Source organism: Mustela putorius, unplaced genomic scaffold, assembly GCF_011764305.1.
Source record: "Mustela putorius furo isolate JIRA1106 unplaced genomic scaffold, ASM1176430v1.1 tig00003903_pilon_pilon_pilon, whole genome shotgun sequence".
In the NCBI taxonomy this organism is placed as follows: domain Eukaryota; kingdom Metazoa; phylum Chordata; class Mammalia; order Carnivora; family Mustelidae; genus Mustela; species Mustela putorius.
The window spans coordinates 3,359,332-3,383,099 of NW_025422051.1; the positions used below are offsets into that span (position 1 = coordinate 3,359,332).

Consider the following 23,768-nt stretch of genomic DNA (forward strand, 5'->3'; position numbering starts at 1 on the left):
CCTGATGCAGGGCTCCATCCCAGGACCCTGGAACCATGACCTGAGCCGAAGGCAGAGGCTTTAACCCACTGAGCCACCCAGGCGCCCCATGTATCCCCCCCTTTTTTTAATTCAATGAATTTAAAGAATCCAACAGTGTTAAAAGTAACAAATCAATGTGTGTGAGGTTTTTACGATCCATATTTCTGTCTTTTAGTACCTAAGAGTACACATATATCAAGACAAAAAGTTGGAATAATTAATGGGCTAAGCCTCCACCTCAAGGAGTGAGAAAAAGAACAGCTAAGTCAATTTAACAACGTTGAAGAAAAGTACTTCTGCTTCCAGGCTCAGTGGTACAGCAGAGGACAAGACTTACCTTCCTGCCTGAAACAACAGAACCAGACAAAACACATGAAACAATCATTTTCAAAATAAGGGTCATCAGGAAATCAAAGACAGTGATCCCTGAGAGATAGGAAACAATTGAGATGAGCCTTGGGATTTCCTCAGTTTCATGCCTAGAGGGATTAGTCCAGGCCACAGTGTAGGGAGGGGAATGAAGGCAGAGTCCAGCAGGTCCCTCAGTTCAAAGAGACAGAGCAGAGAGTCCTTGGAAACCAGGATGGCTGGAGCCCATAGGACAGAGTGGTAGAGAGGAGACTGATGCCCAGAGGACCCTGGAAAAACAGGCAGAGGGTCCTCCTTGTACAGTCAGCGGAGTATCAATCAGAGCATGTGTGTGAGAAAACTGCTGGAGACCAGGGAAAGAGCCATCTGAAAGGGTTATAGGGAACAATGCCTAGCATTCACACAGGGTGGGGAATAGAGGCTAATCTAACCAGCAAGACTGGAAACCCTCACAATTCACAGGTCATGGGCTAGAGGACTCAGTAGTGGGGGATAATTAGACTCAGAACAAACACTTCCTTGGAACTGCCAAACAAGTCATAAAACCAAGACCTGAAAGGATCAAACTGTTTCTAAGAAAATTAGATGCATCACAGAACAAGGATCCAGGAGATTCATAGGAAAATAAAAATATCTGGCAACCAGTAAGATAAAATGCACAATGTCTAGGATCCAACCAAAGATTATCAGAAATGTCCTTGCAGGGAAATGTGACCCATAATAAGGAGAACCATCAATTAATCAAGACTGACTTAGAACTGACCCTGATAAATTATCAGAGGTCATTAACCGTTATTAGCATGACTTCATTCTGTATGTTCAAAAAGTTAAGTGGAGACACTGAAGATATAAAAAGGACCCTCACCAGGCAGCTACAATGACCTATCTGAAAAATACAACTAGTGTGATTAACAGTACATGAGGCATTGCAGAAGAAAATATTAGTCAACTTGAAGGCACAGCAATAGAAGCTACTGGAAAATGAAACAAAATGGGGCGTGCAACTCTTGATCCCGGGATCATGACTTCGAGCCCCACGTTACGTTAGGTGGAGAGATTATGTAAGTAAGTAAATAAGTAAGTAAGTAAGTAAATAAATAAATAAATAAAATATTCTATAGAAAAGAAAAGGAAATGAAACACATAGAGTAAAAAGAATAAAAAGAAAGTGCATCAGTGAGCTATGGGACAACTTTGAGCAGCCTAATGTATGAGTAACTGGGGTCCATGAAAGAGAAGAGAGAGGGGAGCTTCAGAAAAAAAAAATTTGAAGAAATACTGGCCAAAATGTTTCCAAATCTGACAAACACTAGAGATCCAGAGATCCAGAGATCCGAGAATCTCAAAGAAAGCCGAACACAAGAAACATGAAGAAACTACACCGAGGGATATCATAATCAAATTGCTCAACACCAGTGCTAAAGAGAAATATTCGAAGCAGCCAGAGGCCAAAAAGGACATGCTAGGGCACCTGGGTGCTTCTTCCTCACCCTCTGCCTCCTACCTCCCCATTCATGCTCTCTCTCTCTCTCTCAAATAAATAAAATCTTTAAAACAATTAAAAAGCATACCTGGGTGGCTCAGTCAGTAAGTGTCTGCCTTTGGCTAGGGTGGTGATCCCTGAGTCCTGGGATGGAGCCCTGCATAGGGCTCCCTGCTCAGGAGGAAGCCCTGCTTCTCCCTCTCCCTTCGTGTGCTGCTCCTCCTGCTTGTGCACTCTCTCTCTCTCTATCTGACAAATGAATAGATAAAATCTTTTAAATTTTTAAAAAATAAATGAAACAATTTAAAAAATTAAGATGTTACTCCACTGTCTTCTTGCTTGCATTGTTTTCCAGTGAGAAATCTGCTGTCATCCTTATTCTTGTGTTTGTGTACCTAGCATGTCCTTTTTTTTTTAAGATTTTATTTATTTATTTATTTATCTGACAGAAAGATAGCACACCTAGGCAGAGCAGCAGGGAGAGGGAGAAGCAGGCTTTCCGTGGAGTGGGGAGCCTGATGCAGGACTCGATCCCAGGATGCTGGGATCATGACCCGAGCCGAAAGCAGGCGATTAACTGACTGAGCCACCCATGTGTCCCTGGAGTAATGTCTTTAAAGTACTGAAAGAACCAGAAACTGTGTAACTAGAATTCTATACCCACCAAAGTAGCTTTAAAAAAATAAGGTGAAACAAAGACATTTTCAGACATTCCAAAACTGCGAGAATTTATCACCAGCAGACCTACACTGTAAGAGATGTTAAAGGATACCCCTCGGGCAGAAGGCAAGTGACACCACATGGAAATCAGGACCTACACCAAGGAAAGAACACTGGAAATGGTAACCATGGTATGGCGTGGGAGATATATGTGATTCCTTTCCTTATAATTTAAAACTCTTTAGAGCAATTGACTGTTTAAAGAAAAAAAATGTATCTTGGGGTTTATAACTTTACATAAAAGTAAAATGCATGATGACGACAACAACTTAATGGCTGAGCGGGTAGAAATGGAAGCACGCAATCAGGAATTTCCTATACTACATGCGAAGTTGTATGTCTCACTCGAAGTTAAAGATGTATACTATAAACTCCAAAGCAATCAGTAAACAAAACCAAGAGTTACAACTAAGAAGTCAACAAAATAGCTAAAGTGGAATCATAAAAAAAAAAAATACTTAACCCAAAATAAATAGAAAAAGAGGGAAAAGGAGAAGGAGGAATACGATAAATAGAAAACCAACAGCCAAACGAGACTCAACATACAGTTAAATATGTCAATAATCACGTTAACTGAAAGACCCAAACTCCCCAATTACAACACAGATATTGTCAGATCAAAGATCCAACTACGTGTTACCTAAGTGTGTTAAGAAACAAGTAGAACTTAATACACAAGGGGAGTGGCAACAGCAAAATGGCAGACTAGGAAGCTCCAAGCTCTCACTCCCCAACAGAAACCAACCCACATACACCAGACAGCATTATCAGAACAAGCCATGGCAAAGCCCTAGAAAACAGTTTTACAGCAACAGAGCAAGCGCCCATCCAAGAGAAGGCCATCTTCAAAGTTGTGGGAAAGTTTTGGACATCCTCACCCACCCTCGCCCACCCCCTCCTCCCTGGCTCAGTGGCAGCCATGGTCTCGAAGTGGCAGCCCAGTTCCCAGTTCCCTCCCTTGAACTGAAGGGACAGAGTCAACCTTGTATGTCAAGCTCTTGTATGTGCTCTCTATCCATCCACCTTGGTCTATGTTCCCTTCTGGATTGATTATTCATCATCAAATTTCCTTCCACTTGATAGAAATGTACCTTTCCTATTCTTTAGTCAGCTGGCTACCCCTAGTATACCAAAATATAATATTAGTCTAACTTAAAATCTAGAAGATGCATTCCTTCAAATACCCATTATATATATATATATATATATATATATATATATATATATATATATATAAAGATTTTATTTATTTGACAGACAGATCACAAGTAGGCAGAGAGGCAGGCAGAGGGTGGGGGGAAGCAGGCTCCCTGCTGAGCAGGGATCCCAATGCGGGACTTGATCCCAGGACCCTGGGATCATGACCTGAGCTGAAGGCAGAGGCTTAACCCACTGAGCCACCCAGGCGCCCCCACCCATAATATATTTTACTTACTTATTTTTTTTAATTTTAAAAATTTTTAAATAAACATATAATGTATTATTTGCCCCAGGGGTACAGGTCTGTGAATCACCAGGTTTACACACTTCACAGCACTCACCATAGCATATACCCTCCCCAATGTCCATAACCCCACCACCCTCTCTGAACCCACCTCTTTACTTACTTATTTTAAGTAAGTCTGTGACCAATGTGGGGCTTGAACTCAGAACCCCGAGATCAAGAGTCATGTACTCTACCAACTGAGCCAGCCAGGTGCCTATGCTTTAACCTTTAGCCAATTCACCCCCTTGCTCCTTGGCTACAGGTAATGTGTTGTTCAACTCAACTGTTTGTTGTTTTCTTTTTCCCCTAAGATTATTTATTTGACAGAGAGAGTGGAAGTGCCAGTATAAGCAAGGGAGAGGCAGTGGGAGAGGGAGAAGCTGACTCTCTGCTGAGCAGGGAGCTGGACTTGGGCCTGGATCCCAGGACCCTGGGGATCATGACCTGAGCCAAAGGCAGACGCTTAACCATCTGAGCCACCCAGGCGCCCCTCATCCATTGGTTTCTTAAATTTTGTTATTACCTATCTCGGCCTATCTTTTCTACTTGGCTCTTTTTAAACTCATTTTCATCTTTTTAAGTTTTATACTTCTTTTTCACTTCCTGTCACCTTTAGTTCCAGCACCAGAGTCAGCACAGCTGTTTTACATTGTTGTCTAAGAATTCTAATGTGAGGCACCTCTGTGAGTCTGATTCTTATGATTCTGATTCTTATGCATGTTGTCATTTTTAAAAAAAAGACTTGGAGAGAGAGACACGGAGAATGGGTGGTGGGGAGGGGCAGAGGGAGAGAGACAGAGAATGAGAGGGAGAAGCAGACTTCTCACTGAGCAAGGAGCCCGATGCAGGGCTTGATCCCAGGACCCAGAGATCATGACCTGAGCCACAAGCAGACGCTTAACCCACTGAGCCACCCAGGCACCCCACATGTTGTCATTTCCAGACATTTTTGGTTAAATCAGGGAAGTTATCTTAAATGGGTTCACTTCAGGAGGTCTTTGTTCAGGACTGACTGATGCACAGGTAATGAAATGAGGTCTTTCTGCACTTAAAGCCCATTCTGAGCCAGTTCTTTGGGCGGGCCTCATCTGCAGAATGGGGTAACAGTGTTCAAATCATATGGTCCTTGTGAGGATTAAATGACTGCTTTTTTGAGTTCCTGGATCTAGCCCTACCTACGTCAGTTTGAGCTGGGCTCCTCGCGTCAACTACCTCCCTTCTTGCCGGGGTCAGCCGTGTGACTGGGGCCGTTTGCAGGTGGTAACACTGGGCCGAGTGACCCTAAGAGGGGCTTGCCAGGGGGACGTGGAGGCCCTTCCTGTGGGAATGTCCCATTAACCCCCACGGCGCAAGATTCCCTTCCTCAGAGTGAGGGGCTGGGGGCTTGTTTACACCCACGTACTATACATCTGTCCATATCGCTCCATCCCACAGTGGGTCCCATGGGAGCCAGTTCTTAAACAAAGCGGTTGATGCCTATAAGGAGGGGTCAGGTGTGAGATGCTCGGTGTTTAAATGGTGTCCTATACCCATACATGCTATGCTGTTCCTGTTCTGTGGTAGGTGTTCCAGCTCCCTCTTCTCTGGGATGAGGTTGGAGGGACCCTATCTGGTGGGGGAGCACCAGGGGCTAAGTACAGGAATGACAAAGACACAGCACCCTTGTCCTATAGGGCTGGCTGGTTTGGGTCAGGTACCACCTCCACAGTTCTCCTGGGAGGACACTGCTAGGAGTCTGCAAGGTGGTCTGGCTAGTATCTTTGCATGTGTCCAGAAACCACACATTTGTCCACAGGGATGCCTGTCTGTTCCAGGGGTCCCATATCTGTTTCCCATATCTGCTATAGGGGGCTGGCCATGTCCCCAGAAAGATTGCTGTCTTGGGTCCAGGGAGGTCAAACACACCCCCTCCGGGAACCAACACCAGGGTAACGAACGAGATGTGATCTCCTGACAGAATCTGAGCAATTAATTCATCTCTGTACCTCAGTTTACCCATCTTGAACTGGAGATGACAACTCCCACATGAGACCATGGTGAGGATTTTAAGTCGGCATGTAAAATTCTCTGGAAAACCTTGGGCACGTGGTTAGTGCTGAGAACCGTGTCTGGCGTCCAGGGATGCAGAAACCACGCCCCCCACCCCGCACACGGCACTCAGCAAGCCCTTGGCAAGCACCCGGCGCAGCACCCCTCACACACAGGGACGGCGTGGGGAAGAAACCACACCGCCAAGGAACACACTGGCACTTTATATATACACAGCAGGTACAGGGTCTTGATAAGAAAATACACTCTGTGTTCAGGTGCACCCCACCACCACCCCCACAGAACACCCCAGGATGAGGACAGAGGGAAGGGGACAACCATAAATAGAGAAGAGAAGGGAAGGGTAATGCTCTAAGGGGCACACACAGGCGGGGAACACACTGCCGGGAGGAGACACGACCTCTTCTTCCCCGGGAGAGAGCAATAGAGCGGCACGAGAGAACAGTAGCCACGACTAAGCCTGTGATGCCTGGCACGGGGAGCCTAACATGGGTAAGGGGGCGGGGAGGGGGGAAGGGGGCCGGTACAGGAAGGAAGAGAGCAGAGATGGCTTCCTTCCCTGAGGCAGGGCCGAGTCGGGGGGGAGCTCCTCAGTTTACATCCATGAACTCAGAGTTGGGCGGGGAACCGCAGGCAGGGGACGCTGGGGGGTCAGATGAGCCGGGCTGGGGTTGCAGACGACGCGCCACATCCTGGCGTTGGTAGAAGAGGACGTAGGCCGCCTTGGACTGCAGGGAGGGGACAGGAGTCAGCGTGGAGCTGTGCGCTGCCGGGTGGGGGGTCGGGAGAAGGGGAGGATGGAGGGAGATCCCACCTCGATCTGGTTCTCAGTTACAGGGGAGACGCTGTTGTCATCGAAGTAGTGCCACTGGCCACTGTCCTTGTTGCAGGCAAATGTCGTGTCTACAAGAGAAGGGGGCTGTCCATACCGGCTCCCCTGACCCCCGAGAGCTTCCCATGTTCCCTCCCCACTCTGCGCGCCAGGACAACCTCGCCACCCGCTCACTTATCTTAGTCACACACGGGATATCCTAACCCCCTGACCCAGGCCAGCCCTGCCACAGCCCAGTACATACAGTGTCCATCACGCAGGCCCCCGTAATGGTTGGAAACCGCAATGAGATCGTATTTGTATAGCTCTGGCGCCGACTCGTTCTGCGGCTTGATGACAAACTCGGAGAAGTCCAGGTCCCTGTGGGGGAGGCCAGGGTCACTCCCAGCGCACCCCTTCCCCGCTCCCTGCCCCTCCCCCAACCACCCTGCTCTGGGCCCTGCCCAGACCGGATAGGAAACTCCACAAGGGTATCCAGCTTCTCCCGGGAGAATTTGGTGTAGGAAAAGCGCTTCAGGTGGATGATGAGTGTCTCAGGGAGCATCCACAGGTCCAGCTTCTTGGTGGCCAGCTGGTGCTGCTTGCAGGTAGGGCAGTACCTGCGAACACGAGCCCGCATCAGCACAGGCACTCGCTGAGCACCTACTGCCCCTTCTCTGTGTTGGCGGGGGGGGGGGGGGGGCGGCCACAGGCCCCGTCTGGGGTCACAGAGATGCTGCTCTTCCTTCCAGACCGCCTGTTACTCCAGTTGGGCTCTCCTCCCGTGTTAAAACCCTGTCCTTCATCAGGTGCTGTCACGTACTAGCATGTGATTTGCTTTGGGTTCAGGTCCATGAGACACTCATCTTGTTTAGTGCCTGCCTCTGTCCCTCTACTTCTCCATTTTATCCACTCACTCACTTGCCAAATACTTACTGACCACTTACTGCCCAGTCCTGTGGCCACCCCTGCTCCATGGAGAAGCCACTCCAATTTTCGTGATTGGTTTCAACTTTTTGGTTGTCCCTTTAGATCTTGTTTATCCTGCAAGGAGCTACTGAGCGCCTCCTGTCCCTGCCCTCCCCACCCCCCTTATCATCAGTGAGAAGAGATCACAGCAGAAACTTAGAAGTCTTCACCCTCAAGAGTTTCCTCTGATGGAAAAAGCAAAGAATGATGCAAAGGGGATCCAGGACATGCCAACAAGTGGTATTACTGAGCCAGGAGGAAAGTAATGCTGGGCTAGACAGAGTGAGCCTGGGGAGGGAACGGAAGGAGAGATGGTGTGGGGGGAGTGGCTTCTAACAGGGTAGAAAGAGAGAGCTCTGATAAGCTGACGTTGGGTCAGAGACCTGAGCAAAATGGCGCGTCCAGTCCTGCAGATAACTGGACTGGAAGGAGGAAGAGAAAGGCCAAGGCTCTCAGGTGGGACCGAGCCTGAGTACTGGTGGCCAGAGTGGCAGGAAGGGTCTGAGTGAGGGGCAAAGGAGGGACATTTACAGGTAAGAGGGATCTGGCCAGGTCGTCCCGCCCAGTTATCCCCCCAAGAGACCCCATTCCAGTCCCTCACCAGGGATTTTCCTTCTCCAGAGTCTCCACAGTGGTGAAGAGCTCAATGCACTCCTGCAGCCGCACGGGAGCCTTCTTCAGCACATACCCGACACAGTCATGTTTCACGTAGCCCTAGGCCGGGGGCGGGGGGTGGGAAATGGCCAGGAGTGAGGATGGCACGTGAAAGGGAGTGGGGGCAGGAGACCTGTGCCCCGCAGTGAAGGTCATGGCTTCTGAAGCTGGGAATCTGAGTCCCTGGGAGCTCTGTGGTCACGGCTTGGAGGAGGTGGGGGGGCAGGGGTGTGAAGGGTGGCGGGTGGGGGGGTGGGGGCTCGTTTACCTCAGCCTCCACCTCGTCGTAGTAACGCTTCTTCATCTCCGGCTCCCAGTCAATGGCAATATACGGCTGGGCTGGGGGCGAGGGAGGTGGTCATGGGCCCTGCTGCCAAGGAACCCCCCCACCCGCCTCCCAACCCTGGCTCACAGCTGAAGGAGACACCATGGGTATCCTCGTTGAAGGTCGAGCGGTCGCTGGTCCCATTGGAGTTCACGGTCTGCAGGGTGAACAGGTGCTTGCGCCGCGCCCTTTGGGGCCAGTGAGATGGTCCAGGGGAGCTGTCCACAGGGGCCCGGCTCCCGCCTGCGACTCCGGAGCTGGGCCCGGCCTGCTCTGGCCCAGAATCCTGGGAGCTGCCCCCAGCCACGTGTCCAGGCTTGGGGATGTTGTCCTTATCCTCCATGTCTGCGAGGACAGGGGAGGGTGGCAGACGCGGGTCTGGATGAGCCCCCAGGTGGCTGAGCGGCCATGTGAATGTGGGCAGACCTCCCCCAGACCTCCACCCCCTCCTTCGGGCCCTAGACCGGCTCGTACAGACCGTCATCCTTGTCAGTTCTCTCTCCTCACCCCTCCTCACCTTTCTCATCTCCGTCGTCTTCATCATCTGAGCTGGGTCTGGTCACATAGCGCCTGCCAAGAGAGCAGAGCAGACTCCTGAGGAGGGCCACGGGGGCCAGGAGGCCAGGGCCCCGGACGGACTCCACTTGGCTTCTGATGGGAAACCACTGGCAAAGGCCCCCACAAGCAGCTGTTCATGCTGAGCCCGGAAGGTCTCGGGAGATGACACAGAAGTGCAGGTAGAGGTCGCTCGACCAGGTAGGGTCTCGTGAGCCACGGCTAAGGAGTATGGACCTTAAGCGTGGTGAGCCACTTCAAATAAACACCCCATAAACTGTCAACTTTAATCAGGCCTCTGAGCAATGGACTTGTTAGTGCAGCACAAACGAGAAATTAAGCCAGAGAGCCTACCGCTGTTTGCCTCGCTAAAGCCTCCGGATTTTAGGGCACAGTGGAAATCTCTTCATAAAAATCCAAATAACCCTGCCTCACCAAGGAGAGGATAATCGAGATGCACAGGACAAAGGTATGTGTTTTTTGTCCATTTTGTTGACCCCGGTTATCCCCAACACCCAGGAGAGGCAGCGGCAAAGCCGGAGGTGTAGACCGAGCAAAAAAACCCTCCAAGTTCCTCTCCGGCCACGTTAAGCTTTGCTTTGGAAGCGGAAGAGGGTTGGCAACAAGCAGCTCAACACCCAGGTCTGAATTCGGACTCCACCTTCCCCCCTTTGCACCCCAAAAGGCAGACTCACGACAGGCGGTAGAGCAGGATATGATAGAGGGCATCCCAGGAGAGCCGGTCGCGGGGCACCGACACCAGGAGAGGGTGCCCGAAGAGCATCAGCCCATAGTAGGAGTTGTTGTAGTCCCGGGCTGGAGTGCGCTCCCGCAGGTAGATGGGAAGCACGACATCCTCCCTGGTGTTCTCGCCAATAGCAGACCTGCCTGACACCTCGTATCTGTGCGGGGGTGGGGTGGGGTAGGGCGTGAATATCGTGTCACACCTGATCAGGACACGCCAGAGGGACTTGGGGACTCTGCCCCAGCTCTTCTACTCACTCACCCCTCATGGCCTGAAAATAGTTTTTTAAAGGGTCTGAAGAGCCACCCCATGGTTTGCGCTTTACAGACTGGTAGATGGCCCAACACTCTGCCTGACATTTCACAGAGCGCTCTGGTGGTAAAAAAGCACTGAGGAAAGTGACACAAATTTTTAGCAATGAAGGGATCTAAAACCATTTTGTTTTTGGAAAACCCTCCTTGGTTTAAAAAGATCTTCTCAAGATGTAGCACTTACTGTTTTATTTTTATTTTCTATTTTTTTAAAGATTTATTTGAGAGCGCGAGCGGGAGAAAAGAGAAAGCACACGCACTCAAGTGCAAGTGGGGTAAGTGGCAGTGCGAAAAGACTCTCCAGCAGACTCCCTGCTCAGAACAAAGCCCGATGCAGGGCTTGATCCCCTAACCCCGAGTTTGTGACCGGAGCCTGAATCACAGGCCGGATGCTTAACCAACTGAGCTACCCAGGCGTCCCTGCACTTTCTATTTTAACTTCAAATTTGTTCTGAATACTCTGATGTTTGGAAAATATCTTAGTGTTCCCTATTTCAAAAATCCCTTTTGGTTTTCTGAGGACTCCAACAGGAGTAAGGAAGGAGAATCAAGTACCCAGTACACAGGAGATACTCAGTGTGTGCTGACTAAAATGAAGAAACAAGAGCCTCCACCACGTACGAGGAAAAAACACCCAGGAACCCCCTGTGTAAGGATGTCTCGCCCACCTTCCTGACAGCCCCAAGGCTTCTGCCCTACTAAGGCCCATGATCCAAACCCTGCACAAGGCGGGTGGCCTGTGAGTCCAGCCAAAGGTGGGCAGGGAAGCTGGCTAAGAGGAGGAGATTCCTGAGGTACCCTTAAATCCCCAGGGCCCTCACTCACATGAAAATATCATCTCGGTCCAAGATGCTGCTCAGAGACTCCTCCAGCTGGTAGATCTTATAGAAGCGGTGACTGAACACATCAGCCACCATCATCTGGGAATGGAATGCAGTGGGGGCTCGTCTGGGCCCTCTGCCTCCCTGCCCCTCAATCCCACCCTCCCTGTACCCGCAGAGCCTCACCCTCTCTGGCGACATGCCAGTGTGTTTGGCAAGAGCCACACACAGATCCGAGATTTTGCCCTTCTTGGGGACCACGAGCCGGTGCTGTAGGGGAAAACAGTATCCACACAAGAGCAGAAGGGCATGTGGTCAGTCGGTGTGGGCCACATCAAGGTACAGCAGAGCCCTCAAACTCAGACTACAGCCCTCATCACATTCCCACATCTCCATGACCCCACACCTGCTCTGGCTTGCGGCGAGGATCCATGGAGACGAAGAAGACCTCCATGACCCTCTTGTGGCTGACAGGCAGCGGGACACTGAGGTAGCAGAAGGGGTCGAAGGTCACTGACACGTTGCCACAGTCAGGGCAGACCAGCGTGGACTTGAAGAGACCGTGGAAAGTGTCCACAATCACAGAATCATTCCGCCGTTTGTGGTTCTGCCAGGCCTCCTGAGCAACCTCCTGTTGACAATGTCATGGTGGGTGACAAGGTTTGCCCAGGGAAGGGGAAACTGCAGCTTGGGGTGGGTGTGCATGGAGCTGAAGTCAAGGTGAGGGTCATGGCAAAGTGCAGGGACGGAGTTATAGCCAGGGCTCTCTGGAGGTGGTGTTCAGTCAGGCTGGGCTGTATTTGGGCAGGATACTGGGTGAGGGGTAACTCTGGGCTGGGAGGTCAGGTAGGGTGTGTGGGAGGCCCCAGGGAGCCCAGAGGATCCCTGAAGCTGAGGCCCTGGTGATTTTAATGGAGCTCTCAGCACAGGAGTCTCTGAGGAATGCCCACCTGATCTGGTCGCCCAGCAGCATCGCACAATTCCACATATTCCTTCTTCTTGACGCGATTGAGGTCCTCATGCAGCCCATCCAGGAGGAACGACAGCAGCTCCTGCGAGTCATGCTGCTGGTAGCCCAGAAACTGGGATGCAAAGTGGCCAACCTTGGTCTGAGAAGACAGGCAGGGTGGTCAGGGTGAGAGGGCAGGAGCAGGGGCGGGGGCAGTGTGTGTGTGTGGGGGGGTGCGTGGGTAGGGGCAGCCCAAGCCTGAGTCATACCTTGAACACATGAGGCACGATGGACCGGTGGTGGCCGGACCAGGCCTGCTTCACCAGGTCTGCATAGGCCTCGGCGATCTCACCCTTCATGCCCAGCGGGTTGCAGAAGTTGAGCTCCTCCAGGTAGCGGTTTTTGAGGAAGTACTCGGTGAGCTGTGGCACATTGCTGAGGCACTGCAGAAGGCAGGGCCCAGGAAAACGAGGCAGAGGAGAGGAGAGAGGGGTGACCAAGGTGGAGACAGAAAGGAAGAAGCAAAGAGGAAGGGGACAGAACTGGGGGGGGGGGGGGATGAGGCAGGGGAGAGAAGGCAGCAGCATCTCGAGAAAAGGAAGAACGTGGTGACAAAGGAGAAAAGAACCCAAAACAGAGGGGAGCAGAGCGAGAAGGTACTGATGTTTCAGGGAGGACCGCAGGCACATCAGGTCCGACCTGTGGAACCCCAGCTTCCCACCTAACCCCTTGCCCTACAGTCCCCCAACCCAATCCTCCTCACTTGAGGCCCACCCCCATTGCTGTGCCAGACGCAACTCTACTCGCCCAACCTGCAGGGCCGAGTTCATGAAGCATGTGTTGCCCAGGTTGGTGAGACCACAGATGCCTGGCTGGCCCTGGAAGTTCTCATCCTCCTCCAATGCAGTGTTCCTAGGGCGGAGGGAAAATGCTTATCAGCTGAAGGTCAACAGTGTGCACAAGAAATAGGCTCATGAACTCAGTCATCCTGCCTACTAGGGGTACCCCACTCTGACCCAGACACTCTAGGGGCTTACACGGCCTGTGGCTGGGCACTAGGCCAAGTGCCATCCTTGTTTCGGGTCTCCATGATGACCACCTGGGTTGAGGAAGAGAAAGAAAAGCAGGCGCTCATGGAGGGCCTATGGGCATCTCACTCTCCCTTCCTCCAACCTGAGAGCACTGGTGGTGAGCAGGAGGGCCCTCCCCACCCTCACCTGCCCAGTCTTGAGGGCAGCGTCGAGCACTGTGACTCGTGTGTTACACAATCTCTCAAAAGAGCCCTCGGCGTTCTTGATCCACAGCCGTGTCTCTTCCTGGGGGCTCACCAGAAACTGCTCTCGGGCGGTGCGCAGAACGAGGTCTGTGGAAGGTGGCAGAGGATCCTCCTGAGACCCTGAATGATCGACCCATCTCGGCATCAGCCCCTGACCCATCCTCAGACTTTGCACGCCTGGTCAATACCTTGTGTGCCCGAGTGACACATCTCCGAGTGACAGATGCTGGCTGGGGACCCGAGACCACCCCCAGCAAGGACCCTCTGGCGTACCATCTTAGCCACGGGAGAGCAGCTCACACCCCCTCAGGACTCTAGGGCACGCCCTCAGGGCCTTTGCCCAACTAAACCAATACCTTCCTGGTCCTCCAAAGCCCAACTGCTGCTTTCCACAGACAAGGCCCCAGCTGTCTTGGGTCACTGAGCAGCAGGAAGGCCGACTCACTCTGTGGCCCTCCGACTTACCAACAGAATCCGTACGGCTGAATTGAGCAGTGTGGGTTGTGTCCATATCACTGTGCCGGGCCAGCAGCAGCTCTACTGGATACACTTCGACCTTTTGGACGCTGGGCAGCTCCACAACCTGGGAGGAGGAGGGGCGCGCAAACGGGTGTACCCACACAACAGACACACAGACACTCAGACACAGGCACAGGCACGACAACTTCTGAGGTCAGAGGAGCATGCACACAGACGTACACACACCAAGATACTTGAGGGGAGAGGAGTGCAGACAGGATGTGGCTACACAGCGTATGCGGGCACCCATGTACACGAGTCTAGACCCATCCCGGGCCTCCAAGGCCTTTCTCCTGCCCCAAGCACCCGCCTCATCCACTGTACCTTGCGCTCAATGGGTGGCTGGCCATGCTCTAGACCGTACCAGTCGACCAGGTAATGCCAAGCCGCCGCTGGGAGCAGCACATAATCCTCACCTTCCACTAGACCCTTCCTGAGGTGCCAGTTTACCTGGTCTGCCGGGGGTAGAGGAAGAATCAGGGAGGGAAAGTGGTAAGTCACTCTGGCCATCACCCCGACGACATAGGTCAGTGAAGACGCTTATGATCGTTGGCTCTAAGGACAGAGGGGACAAGAGCTCTAGGGCTTGACTGAGGTGGGGAGGGAGAGGTCTGGTACCTTCAAAGAGGTCAGCATTATTGATGCAGCCTGGGAAGGTGCCAGAGTCCTTGTCTCCTCCCTGCACATACGCTTCCCACTGTTTGTACCAGTGCCGCACCACGAGGAACCTGGACCAGACAGGGAACAAGGGCGGCACATGGTCACCTGGAATTAGTGGTACCACTTCCTATGGTTAGTAGACTAAAAAGATCAACACACTGCCATTCAACATGACAAATTTCACATACACCTAAAATAATACCAGGATATGTGTCAATTATAGCTCAATAAAAAAGGGAAATCTCTCCCAGAACTTAACATGAAAATTTTTAAAAAGCTTCACCATCATATAAAAATAATCAGAAGCAAAATGCATTCAGCGAAACTCAGGTTTAAACAGATTACCTAATTTCTGAGGACACTAAAAGAGATTTGATTAAAAATAGAAAATGGGGGCTCCTGGGTGGTTCAGTGGTTTAAAGCCTCTGCCTTCGGCTCAGGTCATGACCCCAGTGTCCTGGGATCGAGCCCCGCATCGGGCTCTCTACATAGCAGGGAGGCTGCTTCCTCCTCTCTTTCTCGGCCTGCCTCTCTGCCTACTTGTGATCTCTGTGTCAAATAAGTAAATAAAATCTTAAAAAAAATAAAAATAAAAACAGAAAATGGGGCACCTGGGTGGCTCAGTGGGTTAAGCCGCTGCCTTCGGCTCAGGTCATGATCTCAGGGTCCTGGGATCAAGTCCCGAATCGGGCTCTCTGCTCAGCAGGGAGCCTGCTTCCCCCTCTCTCTCTGCCTGCCTCTCCATCTACTTGTGATTTCTCTCTGTCAAATAAATAAAATCTTTAAAAAAAAAAAAAAAAACAGAAAATGGCAAAACCCCAAACAAAACAAGACAAAACAAACCACAAACCCACATCCAGAATGCCAGGAAATATGAGGTTTTATTATAGAACAAAGAATTAGGCTGAAAATTACCCGTTATTTACAGCTAATGTTGTAGAGCTTTTAGCCACTCATTAAGTGTGCAATGTTTATAAAGGATATATAAAGGGAGAGTAAGAAATCAATTATTAAATTCTGGAAACCTGTTCAGAAACTGAGAAGATTTTAAGATGCTAAAAGAACTCCTTCAAAGACTGTATCCCACCTTTTTTGGTCACTTTTGTGTTGAGGATTTATTTCGGCTTTATAATAGATCTCCGAGCTTATGGTGACTGGCTCGTTCTTTTTTTTTTTTTTTTTTTAAGATTTTATTTATTTGAGAGAGAGACAGAGATAATAAGAGAGAGCAGGAGCGGGGAGCAGAGCGAGGAAGAGTAGGTTCTCCACTGAATGGGGTGTCTGACCCGGGGCTCGATCCCAGGACCCCGGGATCATGACCTGAGCAGAAGGGAGACACATAACCGACTGGGTCACCCAGGCGTCCCTCTCTCTCTCTCTCTTTTTTAATTGTGGCAAAAAGCAGCACATACTGTAAAATTTACCATCTGAACCATTTTAAAGTGTACAGCTTGACCCGCTCTCTTTTAAAAGAGGAACTCTGATATGCACGACACCTAGGATGAACATTTAGGACGGCTGAACGCTGCCTCTGTAAAATGTCAAGGGCAATTCTCAAGACCAGAAAGACCTGACATAGAGTAAAAAATGCTAAATGGGGGCACTGGGGTGGCTCAGTGGGTTAAACCTCTGCCTTCAGCTCTGGTCATGATCCCAGGGTGCTGGGATCGAGCCCCACATCAGGCTCTCTGCTCCGCAGGGAGCCTGCTTCCTCCTCTCTCCTCTGCCTGCCTCTCAGCCTACTTGTGATCTCTATCTGTCATATAAATAAATAAAATCTTTAAAAAAAATGCTAAATGAATGTTAGCCGTTACTGATTCAGTCCCAGGGCTTGGACCTCAAAGCTCACAGACACACAACCCCTGTCCACACTCAGTCACACACCTGCTCTGCTATGGGATTTGTGACATATAAGAGGCTGTCCCAAAGTTAACCGCCTCAAATAAACAATTTTTAAAAATATTACTCTCACGCTGTAGTGATTAGTGTTCTAGCAATTTAACCCTTTCAGTGGGATTCTTTAAAGATTTATTTATTTATTTATTTGACAGAGAGAGATCGAAAGTAGGCAGAGAGGCAGGCAGAGAGAGAGGAGGAAGCAGGCTCCCCGCTGAGCAGAGAGCCCGATGTGGGACTCGATCCCAGGACTCCGAGATCATGACCTGAGCCGAAGGCAGCGGCTTAACCACTGAGCCACTCAGGCGCCCGATTCTTTAAAATGGCAACTTTTCCTGTGTTCATAAAAGGATGAGGGAGGTGGAGGGATGGAGGGCTAGAAAACCTTGCAACAGTCATGCGTCACCCACACAGGCACACATTTTGGTGGGGTTCTGTTGTTTGTTTTTGCTGCACTGAACCCCCTGCACATCACTCATACCAGGAACACACGCCCTCCCTGACCCAGTGGCGCATGCCACAAACCTCCCATCACTCTTCTGGAACACCCCATCACTGACCCCCCACCCCTCCCTGCTGTGGCTTTCAATGCCTCCGCTGGCAGGTCTATGACCTTAACATCTTCCCTAAAGTTTTTCCTTGCAAGGGGAGGCACTGCTCATCCTTGAATGAAGAGCAGATTTTTAAGGAAAATTAACATTAAAACCACTCTGTAGCATACACCTGGAACTAATGTAACATTGTGTATCAACTATACAGCAATTAAAAAAAAATCACACTGCAGAGGTGAGCAAAATCCCTCATACCTGAATTTCTAAAGTCTTCACAGGAGCCTGACGTTTATACCAATTTTCACAGAATAAGACTACCAGATTTCTTCGGGTTCAAGGACACTTTAAAAATGTTTAACATCTCTGAAATTGGGAGGTCTCATGATCCGTCAGCCCAGATGGCAGTCATGACAGAACTGCCATCGTCTGATAGGGAAGCACACACATTGTTAGATTTACCCCTAGGTATCTGATCGAGAGGAAGCAATCATAAATGGTATCTTTTAAATTTTCAGTTTTCAATTTCTTCCTGCTAGTATATAGAAATAAAACATCATGCTAAAGTCCCTTATGTTTCTATTTCCTCAAATTCCCTGAAGTGCTTACGAAATATGTGCTTATGGGGGAAAAAAACCCACTCAACAAAGTTCTTTGTCCTCTGGTTTTCTCTCATGTCTGAAAAAATTGGTTATATTGCTTAAGGTAACAATATACATATCAGGTCAACTATACTAGATACAAAAATCAGAAATACGGATTTTAAAGAAGAGGTAGGGTTTCCTATTTGTTTATTAAAAGCTTTGTCAGCCTATTCAGACAGTAAACATAGTACTACGTTGTTCTAAGTTTATCACTTATATATCCGTTTAGGCCTAAACAGATGTACACAGAGACATGTAAATGAATCCTTTACTGTAAATTGCTACATCTATAACACACCAAAGGAGGAAAATTAGAATTTGGGCCTTTTCTGTAAAACGTCATTATTCTATGCCCAGATTATAAGGTCCTTTTTTAACACCAAATTATTAACTCTAGGTGTTTTCTGACATCAAAAAAGTTACGCTTCTAATCATCTTTGTTATTTATCACTGCATTTTTACAAAGTTGACTATAAGTATTTTTTGTCCTTACTTCAATGTATATCTTTTTTTTCCCCCAACAACTATTTTTGATTTGTCTTTCCCCAATCCAGAATAATACTATTAAAATGTTCTTTTATGGCGAAACCACCTCTGGGAGATAACACAAAGATTTGCTCTGTTCCCCTATAAAAGGAAAGAATGGCAATAGGCATAACTAGGTTTAATTAAAATTCTCCAAATTTCAAAGAACTTAAAATTTTTATAAAAGCTCGTCCATGTTCCGAACTTAACATTTTCTTTAAATTTTATTGGGTTTTTAATTTTAATTCCAGTAAAGTCAACACAGTTTCAGGTGTGTAATATAGTGACTCAACAATTCTATATATTACCCAGTGCTCATGGCGGTAAGTGTACACGTGGTATTTTTGAAAAATGACAAATCAAAAAGCAAGTTTATCTTCCTACCTTAATTATATTAATCATAATTAGAATTTCAAGTATCTTTCAGTAATTGTGTATTTTCAAGCTAAAAAGCATACTCATGTTCAAGCAACAAAGACTGGTGCAATTACGATCTACCAAAAGATGCTCCAGTCCAGGACTCTAAACACCCAAAACCCCCCCTCTTCATGAAAACTCTGAACAAGCACTAGGGGGACCGACTCAGTGACAAGGGAATTGCCAGAGGTTTATTGTTTATTTCAGTCTTTTCATTAGTTCCAGAAGTCAAGGCATATCCACCTTGTTTAAGAGCTACTACAGAAGTCACCAAGCAAATGGTGAAAATTGCTGGTTGAGTTCTAGGGTCTTCATTACACTCTATGGTCCCTGGTGCTGTGCAGACTTCTCCACCGACAGAAAACCCTCAGCCTTTCTAGGGTAGCCCTTAACCTCGAATGGAACACTGTCACTTTCCCTTCACACATCACTATCCACTCTGCCACACTACTTCCTTTACCTGAACAAAGAACTCCTTGCCTGCTTACCTGTTAGGAAACTACACACACCCTGCACAAACCTTCTAGAAACTCCCTCCACTCTCCCTGATTTAATTATGTTTGTAGATAGTTCATTCTTAAAAAGCAAAACTGGTATTTGCCAAGGAAATTTTACTATCATAGATTTCAATTTACTCTTAAAATACAAGTTTTTCCTAGAAATTAAATCAGTTCAGATGGCCAGATTACTTGTCCTTGCCCAGATCTGCCAGCTGACAAAAGAAGGTGCAAAATATTAATACTGGTGACTTCGAAATGCTTTGTAAACACAAATTTCCTGACCACTGCAGCAAACTCCTATAAAATGAAAAGCAAATTAAAGAACCTTGAGATGCTTTGCTATCACCTAAGTAGATAAGCATTTTAAAAATAGAGTTAAGGAAAAAGGCTTCATGTTATCTATCAGCCACAACTGCAGAGATGAACTGGCTTCAATACTGAACCAACATTGGTGGGGTAATTTTTTTTTTTTTTATTGACAAAACATACTTTTAAAAATTCACATAAAATTAACCATTTTCAAATGAACAGTTCAGTGGCATTTAGTACATTCACAGTGTTGTGCAACCGCGACCTCTATCTAGTTCCAAAACATTTTCAACACCCCGAAAGGAAACCCATACCCATGAGGTAATTTTAAAGGGTATTGTCACCAGGCGGCTGTAAAGGCAGGATGCGGCAGGAACGGGAGCCCCCAACCCCATGAACACATCCAAATGAACTATAAAAAACGTTCCAGTAATTGTTGTTTATTCTCAGGATGAATTCTCAGGATGGAATGAGGCTTTTCCTTGCTGAACAGTTACAGCGCAACACTCAAAAAAAAAAAAAAAAGATTTCGTATTCCCTATTTGGACAACCTCAGCTTGGCCTAGTCCCCAAGAACAGGGACACATATATCTCACTAGCACTGTGACTAGAGAACTCTAAAATGAGCAAACCTCACTCAGAAAAGCCCTCAGGTGAGTGCATGCCCACAGTGTTACAGGAACAGCAAGGGTCTAATATGGCGGGATGGAGAGAGCTTGGGGGGGCGGTGTGTGTGTGTGTGTGTGTGTGTGCTGGAAATCAGAGGCGAGATCAGAGAAGCAATCGGAGCCTGGGACCAGCCTTGCCAGTCATTGTAAGAATCATAGCATTTACACTACACAAGATGGGAAGCTGTTAAACGTTTTGAGGAATGGATGGAAAGAAATATGTTTTTAAAAGAATTACCGTGTAAGAAAAGAAAAAAAAGAGTACCTTTATAGTGGAGAAACAGGGCAGAGATACCACCTTCACCAAATGATCAAGGCTAACGTCACCAATGACGTCATGTGGATACCATGTACCGCCTGATATGATGCGGAGGGCACACGGTACGCACCTAGTATGATTTCACATGTATCCTCCATAAAATGAAAGCTTAGACCACAAATACTACTTATGGATGCATACAGAAATGGAAAAACGTTAACAAATTGAAAAATTCAGGCTAACAGTGGCGCAGGGAGAGGGATTTTCACCCAAGAGGGGCACAGGATTTCTTAAGCTAACGGTCTGAATTTCAAGCTGAATGGTGAATTCACAAATTTATTATTCTTTGATTTTTTTTACTTTGATATAGACTGAAAAATATTGCAAAAGTAATATAAAGAATTCCCGTATACCCTTCATCCAGATTCCCCAAATTTAACATTTATCCATTCGCCCCATCATTGTTTTTTTACATACATTTTTATGTACGCTATTTTTTCCAACCATTTGCGAGTAAGCGGCTTACAAGACGGTTCTTTATCCGTAAAAATTTCGGTATGTATTCCCTTAAAAAAAAAGATACTCTTTCATAATTGCAGTACAATTAACTAAATCAAGAAATTATCACTGCTGATATCTAATCTACAAGTCTCAGTCAAATTTCACCAATTTCCCCATTAACATCTTTAACAGTAAAAAAAAAAAAAGAAAATTAATTTTATGAGAAAAAACCTGATTTTTAAAAATAATTTATTTTTCTCTGCTCCAGGATCCAATCCAGGACCACACATTGCATTTTAGTTACGACTCTTTAAATTCCATTAATTCCTTTAATCTGGAACAGTTCTTCATCCTTTGTCTTTCACGACCTTGAAATTTTTGAAGAGCACAGGCCGTGTATTTTTTACAGAATGTCCATCAACCTGGGCTATGTAAACGTTTTATGCGATCTTGTTAGGTCTTACGTATATCACAATTTTAAAAATGAGATGCAACTCGGCGAGAAATAAAATAAACCCAGAAACAGTACATTTCAAGCACTGGTTAGCCAAGAAATCAGTAAAACAAGAGGATTTATCAAGATACGCATTGACATTTTTTTTTAAATAGCTATTTCTCCTGATTACAAAAACAAAACAGTACTAAAACAGAAAACAGACGTAACATCGAAGGCCCCTCCCGTGCCAATCACCTGCACTTTCTCCCGTCCTGGGAAGAAGGCCTCGGCCAGAGGCAAAAACCTCGCCGCGTCACAAACTTTGCTCATTCGCAGGCGCCATTTTCTGCTTCACAGGCACCACCTCCCCTCTGCAGTCTTTCCTCGGCCTCAGGACACGCCCCTCGGCCCACGTCACAAGCCTCGTTCCCAGGCGCCAGCTCCCTCCACCACGCAGGCTCCGATTCCCTCCCGCCCGCCCACAGCCCTAAGGCTCGGATTCCGCTTTTCTGCCTGACGTCATCCCCTTTCCCTAGCTCTCAGGCGCCAGGCAACCGCAGGCCGCCCCTGCCGCCAGATGCTACTTAAACGCCGCGCAGACCACGCCCCCCGGCCTCGGCCGCCGAGCCCGCCCTTTCCCAGGTTCCGAGTTCCACCACGCAGGCCCGGCCCCACCCCCGTGACCGTTTTTTTCCCCGGCCCCGCCCCCGCCGCCTCTCCCAAACAAACCCTCTCCTGTTCTCAGGCCTCGGGCGCCACCATACAGTCTCCGCCCCTTTCCCAGACAAGGCGATCCACTAGCAGGCACTTCCCCGCCCTTCCCGCCCGCAGTCCCACAGGCCACTCCCCCACCCCCGCGGTAGTCTGCGGACCTCGGCCGCCACGTCCCCCGCAGCTGCCTACGCCCCCGCTTGTCCCCCTCTGCCGAGGATCCGCTCGCAGCCCTGCCTCACCAGCTTTCGCCGGCCCGCAGTGGACGCCCTCGTCCACTCTCGCCGTTTTCGATCTGGAGCCGCTGGCTCTCGAGGCTCGGCACAGCTTCGCGCTGCGGCTCTTGGTCCTCGGCCGCAGCCGCCACATTCGCTGCGACCGCCGCCATCACCGTTCGCCCTCCTCTTGCAGCTACCGCATCTGGAGATGGGAAGAGGCCCCTCAACGGCCACTTCCGGATTCTGATCCCGGAAACGGAAACAGAGCCCCCCAAATGGCCAGGGGTCTACTGCCATCTTGGAAAGGGACCCCACGGTCGGACGCGTGGAGGGGCTAGGCAGGCATCGGACTGTGGGCGGTGATCTCTGCGGCTAATGGGCGGGGTAAAACCTCCAGTTGGGAACCAAGAAAGACCAAGGTGCCTTGTAGGATTTTAACGCCATGTTGAGTCTGGGTAAAAGGTTGTGTGGAAAGGTACAGGCGGAGGTCCCCGATATGGACGAAGACATTTTGGGGAATGCTCAGGGACACAAAGGTTCCGGGCTTTCTCGGTCCAGTGCTTTGCTGGGGAACAGGGGCCCCTGCCCTGAGAGTTTTTGTTAAGCTGACCAGAACGCCCTGCCTTTATTGCACTGCTCTTCTCATCCATCAAAACCTGGTACAAGAAAGATCACCACCCAGGCCTGCGGGCTTTCCCTGCCTGAATTAGATTTATTTTCTTGACAAACGTGTTGAAGGCAAGTCGGCCTCGAGCCCAGTGTATTTGTTGGCATTATAGCAATGATAACTTGTAATAGTTGGCCCTGTTTAAGTGCTTTATTGCATGTAAATAGTAGCCTTAGGCAGCAGATAAATATCCCTGTCACCTTTGGACTTCAATGGGGCAAGGTGAAGACCAGAAACTAGTAAATGGCTGAGCTGTGGTTCGAACTCAGAGCTGTGACCTTAAGCACCAGGCCATAGATCTCAAACTGTGGTTCCGGTCTTCTTACTGGTTCAGAAGACCTTCTCAGGAGGGTTCACAAAGTCAAAACTATCTTCACAATACTTTTTTTCATTGTCATTCTTTCTTGCATGTGTGGTGTAATATTCTGAGGCTACATAAGCAAAAGTTATTTAGATGTCCTCAATTTTTAACACTATAAGGGGATTGTGACCAAAAAGTTTTGAACCATTGCACCAGGCCAGGGGTTCTCAACCTAGGCGCCATTGACATTTCTCTGTTGTGGGAAGCACTGTAGGATATTTAGCGGCATCCCTGCCCTTTCCCCACGGAATAGCAAGTTATCATCCCCCGTTTGATTCCCCAAAGTGTCTCCAGACATTGCCAGTGTTCATTGGGTATGGAGATCACTGGTTGAGAACCACTGTACTAGGTTCTGCCATCCTCATCTGCTGGGGCTTCCAGCCCT

General features: G+C 48.7%; 1 protein-coding gene and 1 long non-coding RNA gene across 2 annotated transcripts; both read right to left on the minus strand.

Moving 5' to 3' along the window:
- Nucleotides 1–6,315: 6,315 nt before the first annotated feature.
- USP11 (ubiquitin specific peptidase 11) lies at nt 6,316–22,667 on the minus strand. Its single transcript, XM_004754944.3, is given in 22 exon segments — nt 6,316–6,856; nt 6,943–7,031; nt 7,205–7,320; nt 7,410–7,559; nt 8,510–8,622; nt 8,831–8,901; nt 8,990–9,232; nt 9,405–9,457; nt 10,138–10,344; nt 11,324–11,418; nt 11,506–11,589; nt 11,726–11,950; nt 12,270–12,428; nt 12,538–12,711; nt 13,081–13,180; nt 13,306–13,367; nt 13,486–13,631; nt 14,010–14,127; nt 14,388–14,518; nt 14,682–14,791; nt 22,380–22,534; nt 22,536–22,667. Coding segments are annotated over 22 exon segments (2,856 nt in total). The 5' UTR covers nt 22,653–22,667; the 3' UTR covers nt 6,316–6,718.
- LOC123388597 lies at nt 20,990–22,373 on the minus strand. Its single transcript, XR_006603069.1, has 2 exons — nt 21,682–22,373; nt 20,990–21,055 (listed from the first exon to the last, which is right to left on the minus strand). It is a non-coding gene; the product is annotated as an uncharacterized LOC123388597 (long non-coding RNA).
- Nucleotides 22,668–23,768: the final 1,101 nt, after the last annotated feature.